The following is a 19,953-nucleotide window of genomic DNA, read 5'->3' as shown; positions in this document are numbered from 1 at the left end:
GCAGGTCAAGTGAAAATGCAGCCAAGGCAAAGAGTTTGTCTGTTATGTATGTAAGACAATTTTAAACAAACAATTCAAATTGTAGGCAACTCCAGGCACTACATGAAATCAAGCAAAAGAAAGACTGGATCTAATGCTATTTTGGTTCATCTCACAGGCACCCACAACGTTCTATTATTATTAAGGACCTTCAAGCCCAGGGCCCCATTATTCGAGACCACTGTTGATATATATGTAGATAATCAAGTTTAAGTGGGACAAACATTCAGATTGACATTTAATGCTTGTATAGCCATCTTATCTCGATTGCACTTTCAGATCTCCATAGAAGTCGCACTCACAAACGTGGCCATATCCAAGATAAAAGCAATAATTATTAAGTTGATTTCTACAAAATGGATAGTTTTAATAACTTAAATTTCAAGGTGCCATATTAGGTAGATGCTTGGTACAGCTACCAAAGCTAACTACCCTTTATTTGACTCTAATTGGAATTTGGAGTAAGTTGCACATGCTAGCGTGTACAAACAAGATTCTAAGTTGATTCCTGTTAATGGATGGTTTTGATCATGTGAATCTTTAAGTAATATTTATTTTGGGTTAAAAATGTGGTGTCGCTTTAATTCTGTTTCATTGTAGATTTTTGGTTTCCAAGCATGCAGTTGCCGTTGAGGTTGTTTGTTTTAGAAATGTCAACAAATGTATTCTGTAACTTTATTTTGACATTTATTAACTTTAGTGGGAACCAAATTATGCAAAGTTTTGTGTTGATTGCACATAGTGATTAAAGAATACAATGGAGCAAATCTGAACTATAGAATAATGCGATTATCATACTTTGTCAGTATCAAAGGTACAAGATAAGGAATTCAATCATTCCAGCATAGATGCAATTATCACACTGTTGTACAGAAGTATCAAAGATACGAGAAGGAATTTGATCATTTCAACACGAACCTCACCGTACTCAATGGTATGGAGCGTGATAGAGTTAAAATCACAGTGCAGACCCATCTAACACTTAATGATTCAATGCATTGAGGTAATAACATCATGTTCTAATAGTGGATTGGCTAAGAAAAGCTTTGCGGGAAAGGGATGCTTGTGTATAATGTTAGGTCACAGTTCTGGCTTTTAGTAAACAAAAGTTAGTGATGCGTAACTCATCCTAGTCCATCATATAATGCATAGGCGGCATTCAAAGATTGTTGAATAAGGAAGAATGCAACATGGAATGCTTCTGAACTCTCTGTTGGGTACAGTTCTTATGCTATTTGACTGATATGCTTGAGAGTGGATGCTTGTGTTTTTCTAAACAAAAAAAGGAATTAGTAGATAAATAGGACAAGCCCTTTAAAAACTGTTCAGATTATGTCAATGATACTGGCCTTGCTCAATGGTGTAATCTATTTAGGTATGGAAAATGGTACAAGGCTAGAGATCAATAGAAGAAAGCAATAATAAAATTCAGAAATTGTAGGTATATAGAACTCAATATTAAAAGTAAACAGGAGTGCAGAACATAGGTATGCAAAAGGGAAGCAGAACCTCCAATTATCTGATCTAAGTGAATGCAACTGATAAGGGTCCTATTTACTAATAAGGCCCCTTAAACAGTGCCCATAGAAAGTTAAAACTATACCCATTGAAAGAGAAAAGCAACAATTAACATGCCACTCATTGCTTTGGTGATAATCAAAAGCATTTTTTGTTATATAAAATGTATCCAATAATAATCCGGCATTTACTTGTTCATGTTATTCTATAGCCGATACTAATATATCTTGCCACCAAAAGATCTTGACAAAAATGGTAAAACTTATGTAGAAATGTTCCAGTAACACTAAGGATTGAAAGGCTCTCCCAAACACATGATAAATAATTTAGGAATCAAAATAATCCCTTGCAGAGCTAGTACATATGAAATGCTTTTTCTCATGCAACGAAACAAATATATGCTAAAAATAAATAGAATGTAGCAATTCTAGAAGGCAGATCCACTGCTCTTGCCCCGTCCAAGTAAAACCTCTTTTGCTTCATTAATTTTTAGTGCTAAATAGTCACTTCCCCCACTGTCTGGATGGTTTGCAAACATTACTCTTCTATGTGCCTCTTTAATCTTTTCCTCTACGACTCTTTCCCTGTATATAAAATAAAAATAAATATAAAAGACCTGTTCTAAAGCTGGAGTAATTGTAAGCATTGCAATTCTAATTAAAATGTGAATAGATGCTTCCTTAAATTTTATAAGCTTTGCAAATTATAGGAATTTAAACTACCTTACACCAAGAATTAGGGCTGCTTCTCTCCTTGTCATCACAGGTTGGAATCCACCTTCATAAAATTTTCGCATCGTAGGAACAACAGGTCGAGCTTTGAAAGCATTCCATGCCTCTATGAGATATTTGCCCCCCAGGGCAACAGCGGCTACTGAAACTCCTGCTGCAAGTGGAGTAACCTGTACAGCATTTATAAATGACTTTCAATGGAAATCAAGAACTACATACCCTTCCCAATGGCAAAAGCCTCCATTCAACTGAGCATAACCACATAAGATAATAAAACGAAAGGGAATTCATTTTATCACCAATCATTATTCAAGTCAAACACATTTGCATTAAAAAATAAATTGGTAATTCAGTTCACAAACATCATAATACTAATATTCCACAAACAAAAAAATTAAAAATCCTAACCCTGTTTACCATAGCGAAAGTACAACCATTAACTTGAGTGTATAAGAGCATACCATTTCAAATGCTTGGAAATTGATCTAAGATGATAGAATACGAACTGCACTTAATCTGCAAGCACACTGGCATCAATAAGTTGAAGAAGATACATTCAGTATGCAAATTACTTTGACAACATCTCTATACATGATAACAGAATAATAAAACATCTTCTGATCATTATCTCAAACACAGACAAAAGAAATTGGTTTCAAACTGATTCTCATTTTGTTTGATATTTTACTAGTCTTGACATACCTAATACTTGAATTAAATAATTAGAAAATCAAGCTAGAACAGTTGAAGGAATCTGAAAATGCAAATGCTTATGAAGTAAACAAGAATTTCAGTCACACAATAAGAACTTTAGAAAAATAAAAAAGTTACAAAAATATAAAAAATGCATGGGTTTCCAAAAACCCACTTGGTAGAATGGAATATTTAGGAATACCAAGTGACCATGGCACCATTACACGTGGACAAAAGGTTTTTAAAAAAAATCTGTCCTGAATGGAAGTAGACAATTCTAGTTCACACTAGCTGATTTGAGTCTGGTTAAAACCAACTGCAGGAAATGTAACAGAGGTGTCCGTACCATTAGCACTTTAAGATACCTACAAGAAAGACAGACAAATTGGGTGCGGTGACTATGCAGTGAACTTAAGGTTGCTTCTTCCTATAGCCTCTGATCCTAGTTCCCTTCAAAAAAATTGGATTCATGAAAACTGAAAGAGTCGCCGATAGTCCAGCTACAAACCAGACTTGGAATTCAATAAACTAGGGTTCAAAAATTGTGCATGTGTAGAGACAGAGAGAGAGAGAGAGAGTCCTGATTTTGCTTCATTTGTGCCTTTTGAAAGGATGCTCATGGGATAATAGTAATCGCAGACGCAGAATAGAAACACCCTTAGGTATGTGGGTAGATATTTCTGTCTATTATCACATTTATATTTTTTTCTCTGCTTCTATGGACTCATTTAGCCTAATTAACACTTTTGATATTTCATAAAAGAAAAAAGGATTAAGGAATGTATATCTCCCTGAGCAATTAGGCCAGCTATGTGGGTAGATATTTCATATCTGTTGTCTCATATATGTTCTTTTCTCTGCATCTATGTACTCATTCAGCCTATTTAACTCTCTTGATATTTCACAGAAGAAAAAAGGATGAAGAAAAACATATTTCCCTGAGTAATTAGGATTCAACAGAGACAGATATGCTTTGCGAATCTGATTTTGGGTGCTAAACAAGCAACCACTTCTCTCACGATTGCGGGCCACTATCATCCCAACTAAATTTCAAAAAAACACTTCAAGTTTCTGGGACAAAAAAAACTGAATTTCAAAGACAGGATTTTTTTAGGCCATTTTTGGGGATGACAAAGGAGGTGACAAAATATAACCTATAAATCTAAGTTTTCATATATTTGTGTCTTAGTTACTGGATTCGTGCCCTAGAGGCCGGATCCGGATTCGGGTCCGATCCGGATCCGGATTCATGCCTGGATTCGTGCAGATCCAAGCAGGATATTTCTTTTACACAATGGATTCGTCCGGATTCGTGGGCCACAAGTCCGGACGAATCCAGTGTAAAACAAAAATCCTGCCCGGTTCTGCACGAATCCACAAATCTGGACGAATCCACTGTGTAAAACAAGGATCCTGCCTGGATCTGCACGAATCCAGCCACGAATCCTCAAGGATCTAGCGCGAATCCTCAAGGATCGACAGGTTTAAGTGAGTCAATATGACTTTTTTAAATATTTTTTTTTGCTTTCTAGTGCTAAAATGACCCTTTTATGCATTATATATACTAAAAACTGAGAGAAATATACATAATATAATGTATATGTGTGTGTGTGTGTATATATATATATATATTAACCTCTGTTCCTAGTTGGGGCTTGGTTAAGATCAGTAATATATATTCACAAATCCTACTCGGGAAAAAACAAATCGCGAATCCACAAATCTGATTCACGTGCCCGAATTGGTAACTAAGATTTGTGTACAAGTCCTAACCATATACTAGTCATGGTAGTCTTCAGGCCTTGGATATATGCTCCACTATGTGCATAAATACAAATTACACACCATATCTACTTCGTCAGTTTGTTTTTGTTCATGTGTAGGAGTTATTGTAGAAATGATTGCATCCTCCTCACTATGATTTCTATTAATTTTTGTTTATTTTGTCATTTTGTTTTAGCACTGTGGTCCATGGAATATATAATTTTAGAATTTCTTAATGTAAGCATATCCAGAGCCTTACTAGCTCAGCATAAAGTTTATCAATTTCTGGACTGAGTCTGGAATACAATTAAATTATTGTTACAGAGTAAAGTTAAGTGAAATAATAGTCATCCAATATATAATTATCTTTTTACATTGTATTATGTAGCTGTATGATTTGGACCAAAATTGGAAACTAACCAAGTACGAAAACTTCAAACTATTTTTTTATGCTTGGCATGTTTTTTGTCTTTTCAGTGCTGGATAAAAGGGGACTGCCAGGCATGTCTTAGATATCCCCAATGCATCCTGGGGCGGATGCCCATACCCAATCTGTCCTTGAGCTGTCCCCCTGTTTTGGAAACATCCCCAGTGGTGGACAGTTCCGTGCATTTCATTTGATTTAATTTCTATAGAAAACCCATCTCAGGTTCTAAAACCATATATGAAAAAATCACAAGATATCACAAATTGCTCCAATTCACAATCCCCCCAACAAATTGCAGACACAATTTTGACTACTTTTTTTACAGATATTCACAATTATATTGCATAAAACACATATCATCTATGTCTAATTTGATTTTCAAATTTTTTTTACCAGCCCGCATTTTTTATTGTGATAGGGTTTTAACATTTTAGTCATTTGTTTGGACAAGTCTTACTTTGTTTATTTTGCATTTGGAAGATGTGTTTCGCACAGCAAGGGCATTTCACTCTTGCTTCTTCCTTCCTGCACCAAATTTATCCATATTCATAATGCAACTTAACCATCGATATTCATTCAAGAGGAAAGAGGTCCAATAAAAAAAAACAGAAATGCTATTAATAATTGAATGATAGTCATGTTTTTGAAAGGAGTTGATCCTCTTGAAAATTAAAAAGTTTCTACCCAGGTGGGACCAACATCCATGGAGATTTTGTAATGAGCACAAATCATGTATGCAATTGTGATATTCATCCCATCAATGTATGTATCTTGTTAAGCAAGAATAGTCATCCTAAGAACTGTCGTGCACACTTTAGAAGCTTATGTAGCTTTTAATATACTTTCCCACTGAACTATCAAATGGTTCGTTTGTTTTTTTAAAAAAATTATTGAGATTCAAACCACAAACATGTTGTTGCAAACAAAAAGTTTCAATTGACCTTATGAGATTGAGCCAAATTCTTATTAGGATCAATCATGGACAGAAATAACAATTACATGCAAATATAACTAAAATCAGAAAATAATATATCGCACAGAAGAGAACACAAGACACAAAGATTTAACATGGTTCACCAAATCCCTGGGCTACATCCACCAACAGCAAGTCCAATATTATTATTATCCAGTGATTACAATCCGCAATCCCTTACAGCTCAATAGCGCTACAAGAAGCTACAATCTTATCATATATATGAAATCCCTAACCCTAAGCCATTTAATAAAAGCTTTTGCAACTTACAAAATTAGGGTTAGAATAAGTGGTCCAGGACCCCACAAGGGGCACTGCCCCCAAACCTCCGCAGAAATAATCTAGGGGGAAACCGCGACAAATAAACCTCCGAGTCTGATTAGGCTCCACATCACAACAATCTCCCACTTGGAGACTGATCACACTCCACAACAATAACCTCCCACTTGGAGATTGATCATAGCACCGCTAAACTTAAGTTCAATATTCATAATTACAATTTGATCATACCAAGTTTTCCTCTAAAATATTCCAATTTGAGCTTGGCAAGAGGTTTGGTAAGGACATCTATTGTTTGCTCATTTGTACTTATTTTATTTAGTTTGATAACATCTCGATTTAACTTATCCCTAATGTAATGATGAGGTATCTCAATATGCTTAAATCCATTATAAAAAAATGAATTGGTTGAAAGCTTGATACAACTTTGATTATTGCAATGAATGATAGTTGGCTTCAAAGGTATCTTGAACAACCCAACTAGCAACTTTCGCAACCATACTGCTTCTTGGGCCCCATGGACGAGGCTATATATATTCTACTTCAGTGGAGCTTAAGGCAACTGAAGATTGTTTTCTGTTGAACCAAGAAATCATTGCTGACCCAAGACTGAAACAACATCCTATGGTACTCTTACGATTAGTAGAGCTGCTTGCCCAATCAGAATCTGAATATCCATGAAGATTGATTTCAACTTGATCATATTTGAGTCCCATACCAACTGAACCTCTTAAGTATCGTAAGATGTGCTTAGCTGCCATAAGATGTATCTTCTTTAGTTGACACATGAATTGACCTAAAGTGTTAGTTGCATAACAAATATCAAGACGAGCATTAACCAAGTGCATTAGTGACCCGATGATCTACCTATAGTAAGTAGGATCAGTAAATTCAAATTCAAATATGTCATTCTTCAATTTATGTAAATTAGCTTCCGCAGTAGTTATTGGTTTGCAATCCATCATTCCAAACCTAGTTAAAATATCAACAGTGAATTTTCCTTGATTTAAGAAAATGTACTTCTCCTTTTGCCAGACTTCTAGACCTGGGAAGTAATGAAGAAGTCCTAGGTCTTTCATGTCAAATTCTACTGTTAGTTCCTATTTGCATTTAGCTATAAAATGTTTTTCACTTATTATCAGTAAATCATCAACATATAGTACAAGATTAATCATATTATCTCTATTTATATGTTAGGATCAGCTTGATTCTTGGAATACCCTAATTTTGAGAGAACTGTCTATTCTTTCGTACCATGCCTTGGGCACTTGTTTAAGACCATACAATGCTTTCTTTAGTTTGCATACGTGAGAATTTTTGCCATGAACGATAAACCCTTCTGGTTGCTCAATATATACTTCTTCAATTTCACCAATTAGAAAAGTTGTTTTGACATCCATTTGATGTATCTTCCACCCTCTGGATGCTACAATTCCTATGATGATCCTAACAAATATGTAACGAATGACAAAAGCTACATTGCATCTTTCCAAGATTTGCATGATAATGCTTCTTCAACATTTTTAGACTTATTTTTTTATGAGTTCAGAAAGTAGAGCTACATAACATGAATGATTCCTTGTTCTTTTGTTTTCTCTGCCTACTTCATCAGGTTCTATATGATTTTCTTCTATCATTTTTCTAACCCAAAGTGATCTCTTTTTATTATAAGGATTTTCAATAATCCATGAATTTGAGATAGGTGTAATATATTCAGTGTCATTCTCCCTCTCATTCTCTACTAGGGGATCCTCATCTAGTTCAATAATAGGTTCTAAGTATGATTCTTCAATATTTTTGGAAAGATTAAAGGCAAGGTCTTCTTCAAATTTTACATCTCTACTGATTTCAATTGTTCTTTGTCCAAGAACATAGATCCTGTAACCTTTGGTTGATTCGTTGTATCCAATGAATATGCCCTTCTTGTTCTCTTTTCTTTAAAAATGTGAATATAAAAAAGACACCCAAATATTCTTAGGTGGCTTATTTCTGGTTTGTTGTCTATAAATACTTCTTTAGGAGTCGTATTTTCCAATATTGAGTGTCGGCATTTGTTTTGAATATAAACTGCAGTATTAAAGGCTTCAGCCCAAAATGAGGTGTTGAGGTTTTGATCATAGTAACGAGAATCGCGCTGAAATCGCGTGAATCACCGATTCAGTGATCAGATTCATGCACGCCGATTTTTTTGGTGTCGGAAATCGTGATCGGCGATTTCATTGGGTGAATCGCCTAAATCGCATGTATCAGCAATTCACTCAAAAAAATGCCTAAATCGCCATCAGAAATCGCCAAAAATCGGCTGGCAGCAACAAGCATGTTTAGTTGGAAATAATAAAAAAATCACTTATGTTTTTTGCTTTCTTTTTTACCTTTCCTCTTTGTTATAACCCTAAAGGGCCTTCTAATTGTTAAGCATCACTAGAAGAGAGGAGAAAAGAAAAAAAGAACCATAGGTTATTAAAATAAATAAAAAAGACGACAAATAAAAAATGTTTAGAATGCATAACGGACAATGCCCAAGGGAAGGGAAAGACACAATCAAGTAGTAAATCATCAGCGGTTCCCAGAAAGAGTATGGGATCAGAAGAAAATCACAAAAACATTGTGTTCCATGTAGTTTTGTGTGGGTTTCAGAGTGTTAATTTGGTCTTGGCGGTGACCCCGCTAGGGGCGTTGCCCCCTAGACCCCCAATCGCTGCAATTATCAGTCGTGGGAAGTCTAACCAGTTGATGAGACCTGAAGCTGTTGCAGGCATGGAGTGTCTGTGGTGGAGAGAACAACAGAGCAAGCCTTTCGAGAGGGGTGATATGCTTTGAAGCACTTGGAGTAGGTGTTGGATGTGAAGCTGTCTTATAAAAACTATTTACCCCATGTGGTAAACACAAACTTCCATGTTTATATATATTAAGTTTCAACTTCTATTTGATGATGTTATAGTGTGTTTAAGTTATATTCAATAAAGGGTGCATGAAGTAAGTCTTAAATTGTTAAAATCTCTACATTTAAAGGGCTTTTTCAAATTTGTTGATTCATCACCGATTCATCGGCGATTCACCCCCGATTCACGATTTGATTCGGCCGTGTCGATTTCGATACGATTCTAACTCTCGTTACTATGGTTTTGATCATAAATCGTGACTATGGTTGACTCAATAATGGCTTTGTTTTTCCTTTCTATGACTCCATTCTATTGAGGATTATATGGTACAGAAAACTCCCTCTTAATCTCAACAGAAATGCAAAAATCTTTAAAAGTTTCTCAGATTTATTCACCTCCATTATCTGATCTTAGGGTTTTGATTTTCTGTCCAGACTGATTCTCAACTAGGGCTTTGAATTCTTTGAATTTGAAAAACACTTCAATTGATTCTTTTTGTTTAAGAAAGTAAATCCAAGTTCTCCTAGAATAGTCATCTATAAAAATCACATAGTAGATACATCCACTTAGGAAAGCTACAGACATAGGACCACATAGATCAGTATAAATGAGTTCAAGAATAGAATTTGATTTGCGATCACTTTTGGGAAAAGGAACTTGTGTTTTTACCTAGGGCACATCCTTTGCAAATGTTGAAATGATCGGGTTTAAGACTACCTTGTTATTATTTTTCCTATAAATGATAAGGCCCAGAAATGAAGGTGACCTAGTCTTTATGCCATATTTCATTTGTGTTTGATACTTCAAAATTTAGGGTTAAGTTCTTATGATTACAAAGTTCATATAGACTTTCATCTCTAAATCTAATGGATATAGCTTTCTTGATATTGAAATTCTTTGGCCAAGAGAGTACTTTATCTTCTTGGAAGGTAATTCGATAACCTTGATTCACCAAACCAGAGATGGAAACCAAATTTATTTTTATTTCAGGTACAAACAAAACATTCTTAAGCTGGAGAGTAATACCTGAATTTAATTGAATTGAACATGATCTAATACCTTTAACCAAGTGTGTAGAGTTGTCTCCAATGGTTACTTCTTCAGAGGAGTATCCTTCAAAGCTTTCAAATTTATCTCTAAAGCTTATGATATGACATTATGCTCCACTGTCAATAATCCATGTATTTTTGTTGGAGTTTAATTCACTTGAGAGTGCTCAATAGAATGTGAAGTTTTCATATTTGATTTCTGCTAGAGCTACTTGAATTTTCTTTCATTATGGGCAGAAGTTATGAGTGTGACCAAATTTGTCACATTTGAAACATTGTACTTTTGACCAATCTCATTTCTTGTATGATTTGTTGAATTCCTTTCTATTTCGTCTGAATTTACCTTTCCTTTATTGTGTGTATTGGCTTGAAGAGCTTGAATGTCTCCCTCTTGATTTAAATTGATTCCTCTAGAAATTAATCTAGACTCTTGTTGAATGCATTCGTGTTTTAGTAGTTCAAATTTAGGAAGATCAAGTTGAGAACTTAGACCACGAATAAATGTTTCCCAGGATAGTGGTAGTCCTTCTAGAGCTATAATGCTAAGTTCTTTGTCATCTACTTGATTTCCAATAGTCACAAGTTGGTCTTTGAACTTTGAAATTCTTAACAAATAAGACATACTTGATTCTCCATTGTTCATTTTGATGTATAGTAGATTTTGCTATGTTAGCAATCTACTAGTGTTATTGATTTCGAAAGTATTCTTAATGGTGAAAGACATCTCAAAAGTTGTCTTAAGACTTGATATATAGGAGAGATTGTGATCATTCACAAAATCTATAATAATCTTCATGGCTTTATTGTTGTGTCTTTTCCATGTTTTGTCTGGATCATTTTCTGGTGTCGGTTTATTTGACTCTATATATTCTTCTAATTCCATCTCTCATAAAATAATCATTACTCAAATCTTCCATGAAGCAAAGTTTAAAGCCCCTTCAAGTCTATCCTCTAAACTTACATGATTTGCCATTTTGAATTCAAGATATTTAAATCTGAAATAATTATTAGATTGACTTTCTCTATCAATATGGCTCCAATACCATGTAAAAGATCATAGGATCTCTGATAGAGATGTATTGATATTTTCCTTTGTTCTCTTGGTTAGTAAATCTGATTTAGATTACTGTTATAAAACAATGATGTTCTTTCATATAGATACTCGTGATTCCAAGTATATCCTATAATATTTCCTACTATCAAACTGAACTATATGTATACAAATTGTTTTATATTTTGTTATATTAAGTATAGTGTTTGTATTGCTAGTGGAGAACAGAGCATTGTCGTGTATTGATGATCTACAATCCACCCAATGATCGCCAATATATATAATGGTAGAGAGTCATATCCCCGTAGGGACATGACTCTACATGACCTTTGGCTAAGTACAGTCATGTCCCTGTGGAGCCATGAACTTGCATTAGTATGCCAATGATTTTGATAAATCGATATGTAACATGATTGTTTGCAACATAATATTTCAATGAAGATTATTAGTAAAACACATAATAGTAATTATATATATGTGTGTGTGGTGTGTGTGTGTGTGTGTTGAAATCACAGATTTATATATTTAAAATATTGTGTACTTCACTTCTATTGAAGAAACACTTTAACACAACAGTAAATATATAACCTTTAGTACTTCACCTAGTACCAACGTCCCCTACCAAATTTGAGTCAACATAGCCCTATAAATCAATAGTAGAGCCCCCAAAATGTAAACACTTACTAGATATTCCTCTCAAATATCTAAGAATCCATTTATGCATTCCAATGCTCAATTCAAAGATGACTTGTACACTTGCTAACAACTCCCACTACATGGGCAATATCTAGCCTACTACATACCATGGCATACATCAAACTTCTTACAACTGAAGCATAGGGTACCTTAGACATTTGGCCCTCCTCTTCTTGTGTCTTGGGACACATCTCCTTAATCAATTTTAAATGACCAGGTAAAGGTGTGCTAACAGCTTTAGCATTCTCCATAGAGAAACATTGCAACACCTTCACAATATAAATAGCCTGAGATAAAGTCAATTTTTTTATTTTTCCTATCTTTGCAAATCTTCATACCAAGGATTTGTTTTTCTACCCCCAAATCTTTCATAGCAAATGAATGTGCTAACTATCATTTCAGCCTCTTAATGTGATCCATGTTAGACCCAACTACATGCATATCGTCAACATATAAACATAAAATAATGTAGTTGTCATCATCGAACCTCTTAAAATAAACTAAATAGTCAGAATGACAATGACTATAACCATGCTCATGCATAAAACTGTCAAATTTAAGATACCATTGCAGAGGTGCTTACTTCAAGCTATATAATTTTTTTTTGGTTTGCACACTAAGTTCTCCTTACCTTTGACCTCAAATCCTTGTGGTTGTGCCATATATATCTCTTCATCCAAGACGCCATGAAAAAAGGTTATTTTAACATCAAGCTGCTCCAAATGCAAATCTTTAATAGCCACAGTACTTAAAATAGTACGAATAGAAGTCATTTTAACAACAAGAGAGAATATCTCATCAAAATCAATGTCTTTTTTCTATACAAATCCTTTTACCACTAACCTGGCCTTAAATCTTTTCTTACCTTCATCCTCTTCTTTCAACCTATAAACCCATTTATTCTGTAAAGCCCTTTTACCTGTCGGCAACTTGCATAAATCCCATGTCTAATTTTTCAACAAGGAGCCCATTTCTTCTTTCATTGCAGACTCCCACTAAATCTTTGTATCCACTTGCACAACTTCAGCATAACATTCAAGTTCACCAACATCTGTTAATTAAATAGAATACAACGAGGGAGAAAATCTTTCTGGAGGTCTACTTAGCCTTGTTAACTGTCTTAACATTCACTAGGGTGTGCGGTATTTGTTGTTGCAGTTGTTGCAGAACATGAGAAATTGTTGGAACATCATCCAACACTACATAATCATTTTCTTTCTTCTCATGTTGCTGCAACAAATCTTTGTACAACACTTTCTCATTGAATATGACACATCCCTGCTACTTACAGTTTTACAATTTTCAAAATCCCAAAGCCTATAACCAAATTCAGCAATGCCCTATCCAACAAATACACATTTATTTGACTTAGCTTCCAGCTTGGTTCTATTTTCAGAGTCAATATATGCAAATGCTTCACAACCGAAGGTTTTGAGAAAAGAATAATTCACCTTCTTTCCAATCCATGCTTCCTCTGGAATACTAAACCCAAAGCAATAGAGGGACCTCTATTGCTCAAATATACAGCGGTATTGACAACCTTAGCCCACATGTTCAAGGATAGCCCAACATGCAACCTCATGATCCATTCATGTTCTATTATTGTCTTGTGAGTCCTTGAAACAGTTTTCTATCTACAACTACCAGTAGAGAAACAATAATTTTCAAATTCATCGCTGCCATACTCGCCACCATTATCAAATCTGAGACATTTTAATCTTTTACCAGTCTCATTTTCAACCAAGCATTTTCATTTCTTAAAAGTATGAAATACATCAGATTTTTGTCTAAAGAAATAAACCCATATTTTTCTAGTTGCATCATCAATGAATGTAACATAATAATGAAAGCCACCAAGGGAAGATCCCTAAGCTAGTACCCTTACATCTGTATGCACAAGCTCTAATTTCTCATTTTTTTTCTCCTTTCCACTCTTCATAAAACTCATTCTTTTGTTTTTCATACATGCAACTTTCACAGAAATCCATATTAACACATTTCAGACCTGGTAAAAAAAATTTTGAATGAAGTAATTTCATATCTTTCTCACTCATGTGCCCAAGTCTGTTGTCTCATAGCGGTGTATCAAAATCTACAACAACTATTTGTTCTCCCTGCTCAACTACAACAACTGTTCCTAAACATTCATTTTTCTCTTAAACAATTAGAGTAGAAGGAACAACATGACTTGTACAAAGATATAAGGTGTCTACTTTCACACCTTTTGCTACTACAAGGCAACCTTTTGAAACTTTCCAATTATAATCATCAAAAGTAACTACGCAACCCTCATCACTGAGTTGCCGTGCTGGAATTAAATTCTTACTTGACCTTGGAACATGTCTTACCTCATGTAATAACTAATGATTCCCACTCTACAATTTATCTTAACTTTTCCCTTTCCAACAATCTGACAGGGTTCATTATCCCCCAAATAAACAAGCCCAAAATCCCCTTGGAGATAATCAATAAAATAATCTCTCTAGGGTGTAGCATGAAATGAAGCCCCAGAATCTAAAACCAAAGAATCGTGAACACTTTCTAAAGAAACTAGCAAAGCATCCTCTTCGGATTTGTTACTTACCACATTTGCTTCCTTGTTCCCTTCTGGTTCATCTCCTTCATTGTTCTTTTGAGTTCAGCAATCTTTCTTCTTATGCCCCTGTTTCCCACAGTACCAACAATCTCTTGGCCCTCTGGATTGAGGCCTCTTCCTCTATAATTTTCCTCTTGATTTCCCACGATTTCCATAATTACTTCATCTCAATCGATCTACCTCTACTTTGTGCGTTCAAAGCACTTCCTGAAGTAGATCCACCTGAGGTTTTCCTACGAGTTTCCTGATTCAAAATAACAGCAATCAATTCATCAAATTTTAGGGTATTAGATACAAAGACAGGATTACTCACAGTCATTACCAAGTCATTCCATCTTTCAGGCAAAGAACACAAAATCAATAGAGCCCTAATTTCTTCATCAAAATTAATATTTACAGGAGATGATTGACTAGTAACTATATTAAACTCATTTAAATGATCTACAACAAACTCACCTTCTGCTATCTTCATATTAAATAAACGCTTCATGAGAAATACCTTGTTTGAAGCAAAGGGTTTTCCATACAACCTTGCTAGAGTTTGCATCAACTCTTTAGTCATCTTCGCTTTTGTAATATTAAATGTCACCAATTGTGCCAAGCATAAACAAATACTTCCAAGTGCCTTTCTATCTAGAAACTCCCAGTCCTCATCTGTCATAGTTCCTTGTTTCTTGGCTTTTCCTTCCAATGGCTGTCATAAATCCTTTTGAAAAAGATAGGCTTCCATTTGCATTTTCCATAACTGAAAGTTATGCCCATTAAACTTCTCAACCTTTAGCTTACTCTCATCTACCATCACTCCCACTCAATCGTGAGAATCCCACTCAACCGTGAGACCTTACTGCAAAGAATAGCTAAAATTACGACAGCCTAGGCTAAAAAAAAATGATGACAACCTAGCTCTACTACCACTTGTTAAGATCAACCACAGACAGAAATAACAATTACATGCAAATATAACCAATATCAGAAAATAATAAATCACCCAAAAGAGAACACAAGACACAAATTTAACGTGGTTCACCCAATCCTTGGGCTACGTCCACCAACAGCAAGTCCAATATTATTATTTTTCAGTTATTACAATCTGTAATCCTTTATAACTCAATACCGCCGCATGAAGCTACAATCTCATTATACATAATGAAATCCCTAACCCTAAGCCACTTTATACAAGCTTTTGTCGCTTACAAAATAAGGGTTACACTAAGTCATCTAATAGAAAGGAGCGCTGCCCCCAAACCCCCATAGAAATAATTTAGTGGGAAATCGCGCCGAATAAACCTCTGAGCCTGATTAGACTCCACATCACAACAATTCTAAATGAATAGCAAATAATGATGACCTTAAAGATGGTGATATTTTTTATCTCATTTGGGAGTGCAACTATGAGTGGTGTTTACGTGACTCAAGAGAGGCTTTGACCTACAAGTTTCAGCATCAAAACCTACAGCCCTCAAAATTTAGATGTGTCATATTCTTTAGCTTCATTATTAATTCTCTTAAGAACAAAGATTTGGTTAGAAATACTAAAATGGTGAGGACTTAGCGTTGGAGAAAATATTCTAAAACAAATAAGAAAATGGCATCCATTATGTACTCTCAAGACCTTAGGCTTAGTCGTAGAGGCTTCACCCCTTAACACACCCTAAGTCACACCAAAGAATGCATGAGGGGTGTTGCTCTTGAACATTGCAAGGGGCACTACCCCAAAACCTTCAAGCAGCACTACCACTTGACCCCATTGAGAGTTCCACCCTAGACCCTCACTAGTCATCGTCTCCCTACCATCCCCAAATCAAGGTACTTGGTCTTCATCGCTTCCATTTGAAGCCTTTGTGGAACATGTGATTTTATGAAACTTAATATTTAGTTTGTTGGTTGACTTTGTACAATTTGTATTGTAATTGAAAATTTGAGAATTATTTGCATCTATTATCATTTATGCACCACGTAATTTGCATCGTGCATTGAAATGTAGTTAGTGTAATATGAACATAAATGAAAAAATTATGTTTGACAATTCATGGACTAAACTATCATTTTTATTTGCTCTCTATATCTCTATGATATTAAAATAGCTTCAAATCATAAAAATGGTAGATTTTCTGCACTTTTTGGAAATCTGATGTTTCCCCTATTAAATCCCATTTATTTGAATTAGAACTTGGTCTTTTAGTTTGCCAATGTCTTCTACAAAAGATTTTTGCAGGTATGTCCTCAACAATGGTCAACTTCACTTGCAATGCGTTTGACAACTCAAAAAATAGCAAACACAAACATCAAATTCGACATGTTTATTATATGTACCACCTTTAGTACACATTCATGGCATCTAAAGGGCACATATGCCCAAGTTATGAGGTTAAAAAAGCTCAAAAATGTAAAAACTTCATTAGCTCCTAGTTAGGCATACAAGTAAACCTATAGGGGTGATAATCACTTATGATGCATGGAGATATGTCAAATTCAATGTAATTGTAGAGTGCCCTAAAAGGGCAATGTTTTTGAAAGTCATAGAATGTGATGAGCAAGAGAAATATGCAAAAACTAATCCTAACATCCATATATAGTTCATCCAAGATGTGGGTTCTCAAAATGTTGTCAAAGTCATGACAGATGATACAATGAGTTATAGTTCTTTTGCAATGTTAGTTGAAGCATGGTTTTGACACATTTTGTGACCACTTGTGTCATTCAATCATTCAATCTCATGCTACACAGTTGCAAAAAGAAAACCTAACCTAAGTTAAAGCTAGAGAGATTCAAATGTTTATCACAAACCACCACATGTCACAAGCCATTTTCAGATCATTCTCATTATTGGTGCTGCTAAAGGTAATTGAACAAATACAATTTCTTGAATGTATGTTAAATTTTAGTAATTTACCTTTCTATATTTAAGCATGTGTTCCTTTTTTCTTTTATTTTATTTTACTTTATTTTTTGTTTTCAGATAGATTGTTGAGACATGGCTCTCATCCCCCAAAAAAATCGTAATATGACAAATTCGTGGAAATCATTTATTAACATGGTTATCAACCAGTTTTGGTCCATGTGGAAAAAACTCAACAGTAAGAAGGTAACAAATGTAAAGCAAACAATCCTTCCTAACATTTAGTATCACACAAAATATCTTCTTAGTTTGAACAAGCCCAACATGAATATAATCTACTTTATTGATATAGATAAACCACGTTTAGGAGAGGTACACAATAGCCTTAAGTCCATCATAAATGAGAGAGAACAAGATTCCTAAGAAATGTTCTTTAAAGAGGCACAAACAATTAAGATGATCAATGAAAAAAATGACCACCCCACTGTATCTTTTTTCTTCTTATCTTTGCATCAACTCCCAAATATAAAAATTATAAGATCCTTCATTTGTTGACAAGAGTACCACCATATAGTGCAGCATAAGTCAACAAAAGGTACAAGCAAGCACTTAACTTATCTACAATCCTAATACATGGGATATAATAACAAATAGGTTTTCTAACTTTTTGTCAAGGTACTTCACTGCATGACAGATAATGGAATGATGCCCACTCTTGGTGTTGTTAATGTTTTGGGTAGCAGTAGTAGACATCATCTACCTTCAATGTTTGTGCAAAATTCAATTGATCTCAAGCTTTTTCAGTTCCATGATGCTGAGCCATTCCTTTATTGCGATGCCTGGAAGCAACTGTATTATTCTGATGATGCTGTTGAGTTTATTCTGTCACTGATGTATTCATTCTCTAATGTCTACTGTTGCCTTTATGTGCTCAATTATTGGAGACGGTGGTGTATCAATAGCTCTTCATTTTCATATGTTTCTGTTCAGCAATCACAGTGTATATTGTTTTATATGTTCTGGAGATGTTTCGTATTCGTGTGTAACTGCTACTGCCCGGCATTAATGAAGATAAATAACAAGTGTTTAATCATTTTACCTCAGGTGGAAATGTCATTCTTATTTTAGTGGCTCCCTTTTCATGTTCACATGGATGCGGTATCGCTGGAGAATCCCAATCCTCTCCTTTAGTAATTGCCATCAATTCATCTATGGTAACTGTAATGTCTCAGATTTTTCAGCGACTTAAATCATTTTTGGTCCTGAGTCTACTGGGTAATACAATTCTCTATGTGGTCTTTGTTTAGCACAATTGTGTGCGACTTCAGTGAAGGAAAAATTATCACACTTTTGTGACTGTTGAGAACATTGTGTTTCAGCTATCATAAGCTCTGTATCTGTGACAGATATATATTTCTGGGTGTATGATCCGTCATCTGCGCATGATGATTACAGTGTGTGCAATTCATTTCATTTATTTGTATTGTATGTAGTGAGAATGCACAACATGTGTTGCTCAATCTGTTAAAAGACATCCTCTTTGATTGTTAAGAGTTAATGATCATTGATTAGATTTTTCACTGCTTAAGCTTGAGACTATTGTACCCAGAGTTTGCGCTTTCAATTAAGATTGGATTTTTTTTGGTGTGGCTGGGTTTTTCACCCTCAAGTGGAGGGTTTTTCCCAGATAAATTTTTGTGTCATCTGTTATTGTATAACTTTTGTCTATACTATTCTGGTTCAGATTTTACATGGTATCAAAGCAGGTTCAAGGAAATAGTTCAGAATCAGAATTAGTGCATCCAACTTTACGCCATGGAAGTGTGTGCAATTCATTTCATTTATTTGTATTGTATGTAGTGCGAATGCACAACATGTGTTGCTCAGTCTGTTAAAATACATTCTCTTTGATTGTTAAGAGTTAATGATCATTGATTAGATTTTTCACTGCTTAAGCTTGAGATTATTGTACCCAGAGTTTAGAGCTTTCAATAAAGATTGGAGTTTTAGTTGTGGCTGGGTTTTTCACCCTCAAGTGGAGAGTTTTTCCCAGATAAATTTTTGTGTCATCTGTTCTTGTATAATCTTTGTCTATACTATTCTGGTTCAGATTTACATGGTATCAAAGCACGTTGAAGGAAACAGTTCAGAACCAGAATTAATGCATCCAACATTACGCCATGGAAATTAAAAGTCCTAATTGCACTTGATGAGAATATTCTACTCAACTATGTGAAGACTAATGTAACTGATCCTTTTGATGACACTAAGAAAGCTCAATGAAGAAGGAACAATATCATGGCATGAAAGATATTGATTGATTCTCTTGAGGATCCTTTGGTACTAGTTTATATCAAATTTGAATTCAGCCAAAGCGATGTTTGATTGTTTTCAAAGTTTGTATCAATTCAACAAA

General features: G+C 34.8%; 1 protein-coding gene and 1 long non-coding RNA gene across 11 annotated transcripts in view; one reads left to right on the top strand and one right to left on the bottom strand.

Annotated features, from left to right (window-relative positions):
* Positions 1-793: 793 nt before the first annotated feature.
* The window catches only part of LOC149529120 (uncharacterized), a 40,851-nt gene continuing 21,691 nt past the window's right edge, over positions 794-19,953 (top strand). Inside the window, exon 1 of the long non-coding RNA XR_016358708.1 lies at positions 794-1,256. This is a non-coding gene — a long non-coding RNA (uncharacterized LOC149529120). The remainder of the gene's footprint in view (positions 1,257-19,953) is intronic.
* LOC149529119 (mitochondrial import inner membrane translocase subunit TIM14-1-like) overlaps positions 1,693-19,953 on the bottom strand; it is a 41,960-nt gene continuing 23,699 nt past the window's right edge. For 5 of the 10 annotated variants that reach the window (XM_089809865.1, XM_089809859.1, XM_089809858.1 and 2 more), the window contains 3 exons: positions 2,750-2,804; positions 2,280-2,458; positions 1,693-2,141 (listed from right to left, as the gene is read on the bottom strand). In XM_089809865.1, coding sequence (XP_089665991.1) covers positions 1,985-2,141; positions 2,280-2,458; positions 2,750-2,752 — 339 coding nt within the window. In that variant the 5' untranslated portion in view covers positions 2,753-2,804 and the 3' untranslated portion in view covers positions 1,693-1,984. Of the gene's footprint in view, positions 2,142-2,279; positions 2,459-2,749; positions 2,816-19,953 lie in introns of all 10 variants that reach the window. The other 5 variants (XM_089809862.1, XM_089809857.1, XM_089809860.1 and 2 more) reach the window with 1 other exon arrangement.

Source organism: Cupressus sempervirens, chromosome 11 (assembly GCF_028749045.1).
Source record: "Cupressus sempervirens isolate cs-2001-9-10 chromosome 11, ASM2874904v1, whole genome shotgun sequence".
Classification (NCBI taxonomy): domain Eukaryota; kingdom Viridiplantae; phylum Streptophyta; class Pinopsida; order Cupressales; family Cupressaceae; genus Cupressus; species Cupressus sempervirens.
This window is presented reverse-complemented; position numbering and strand designations above follow the sequence as displayed.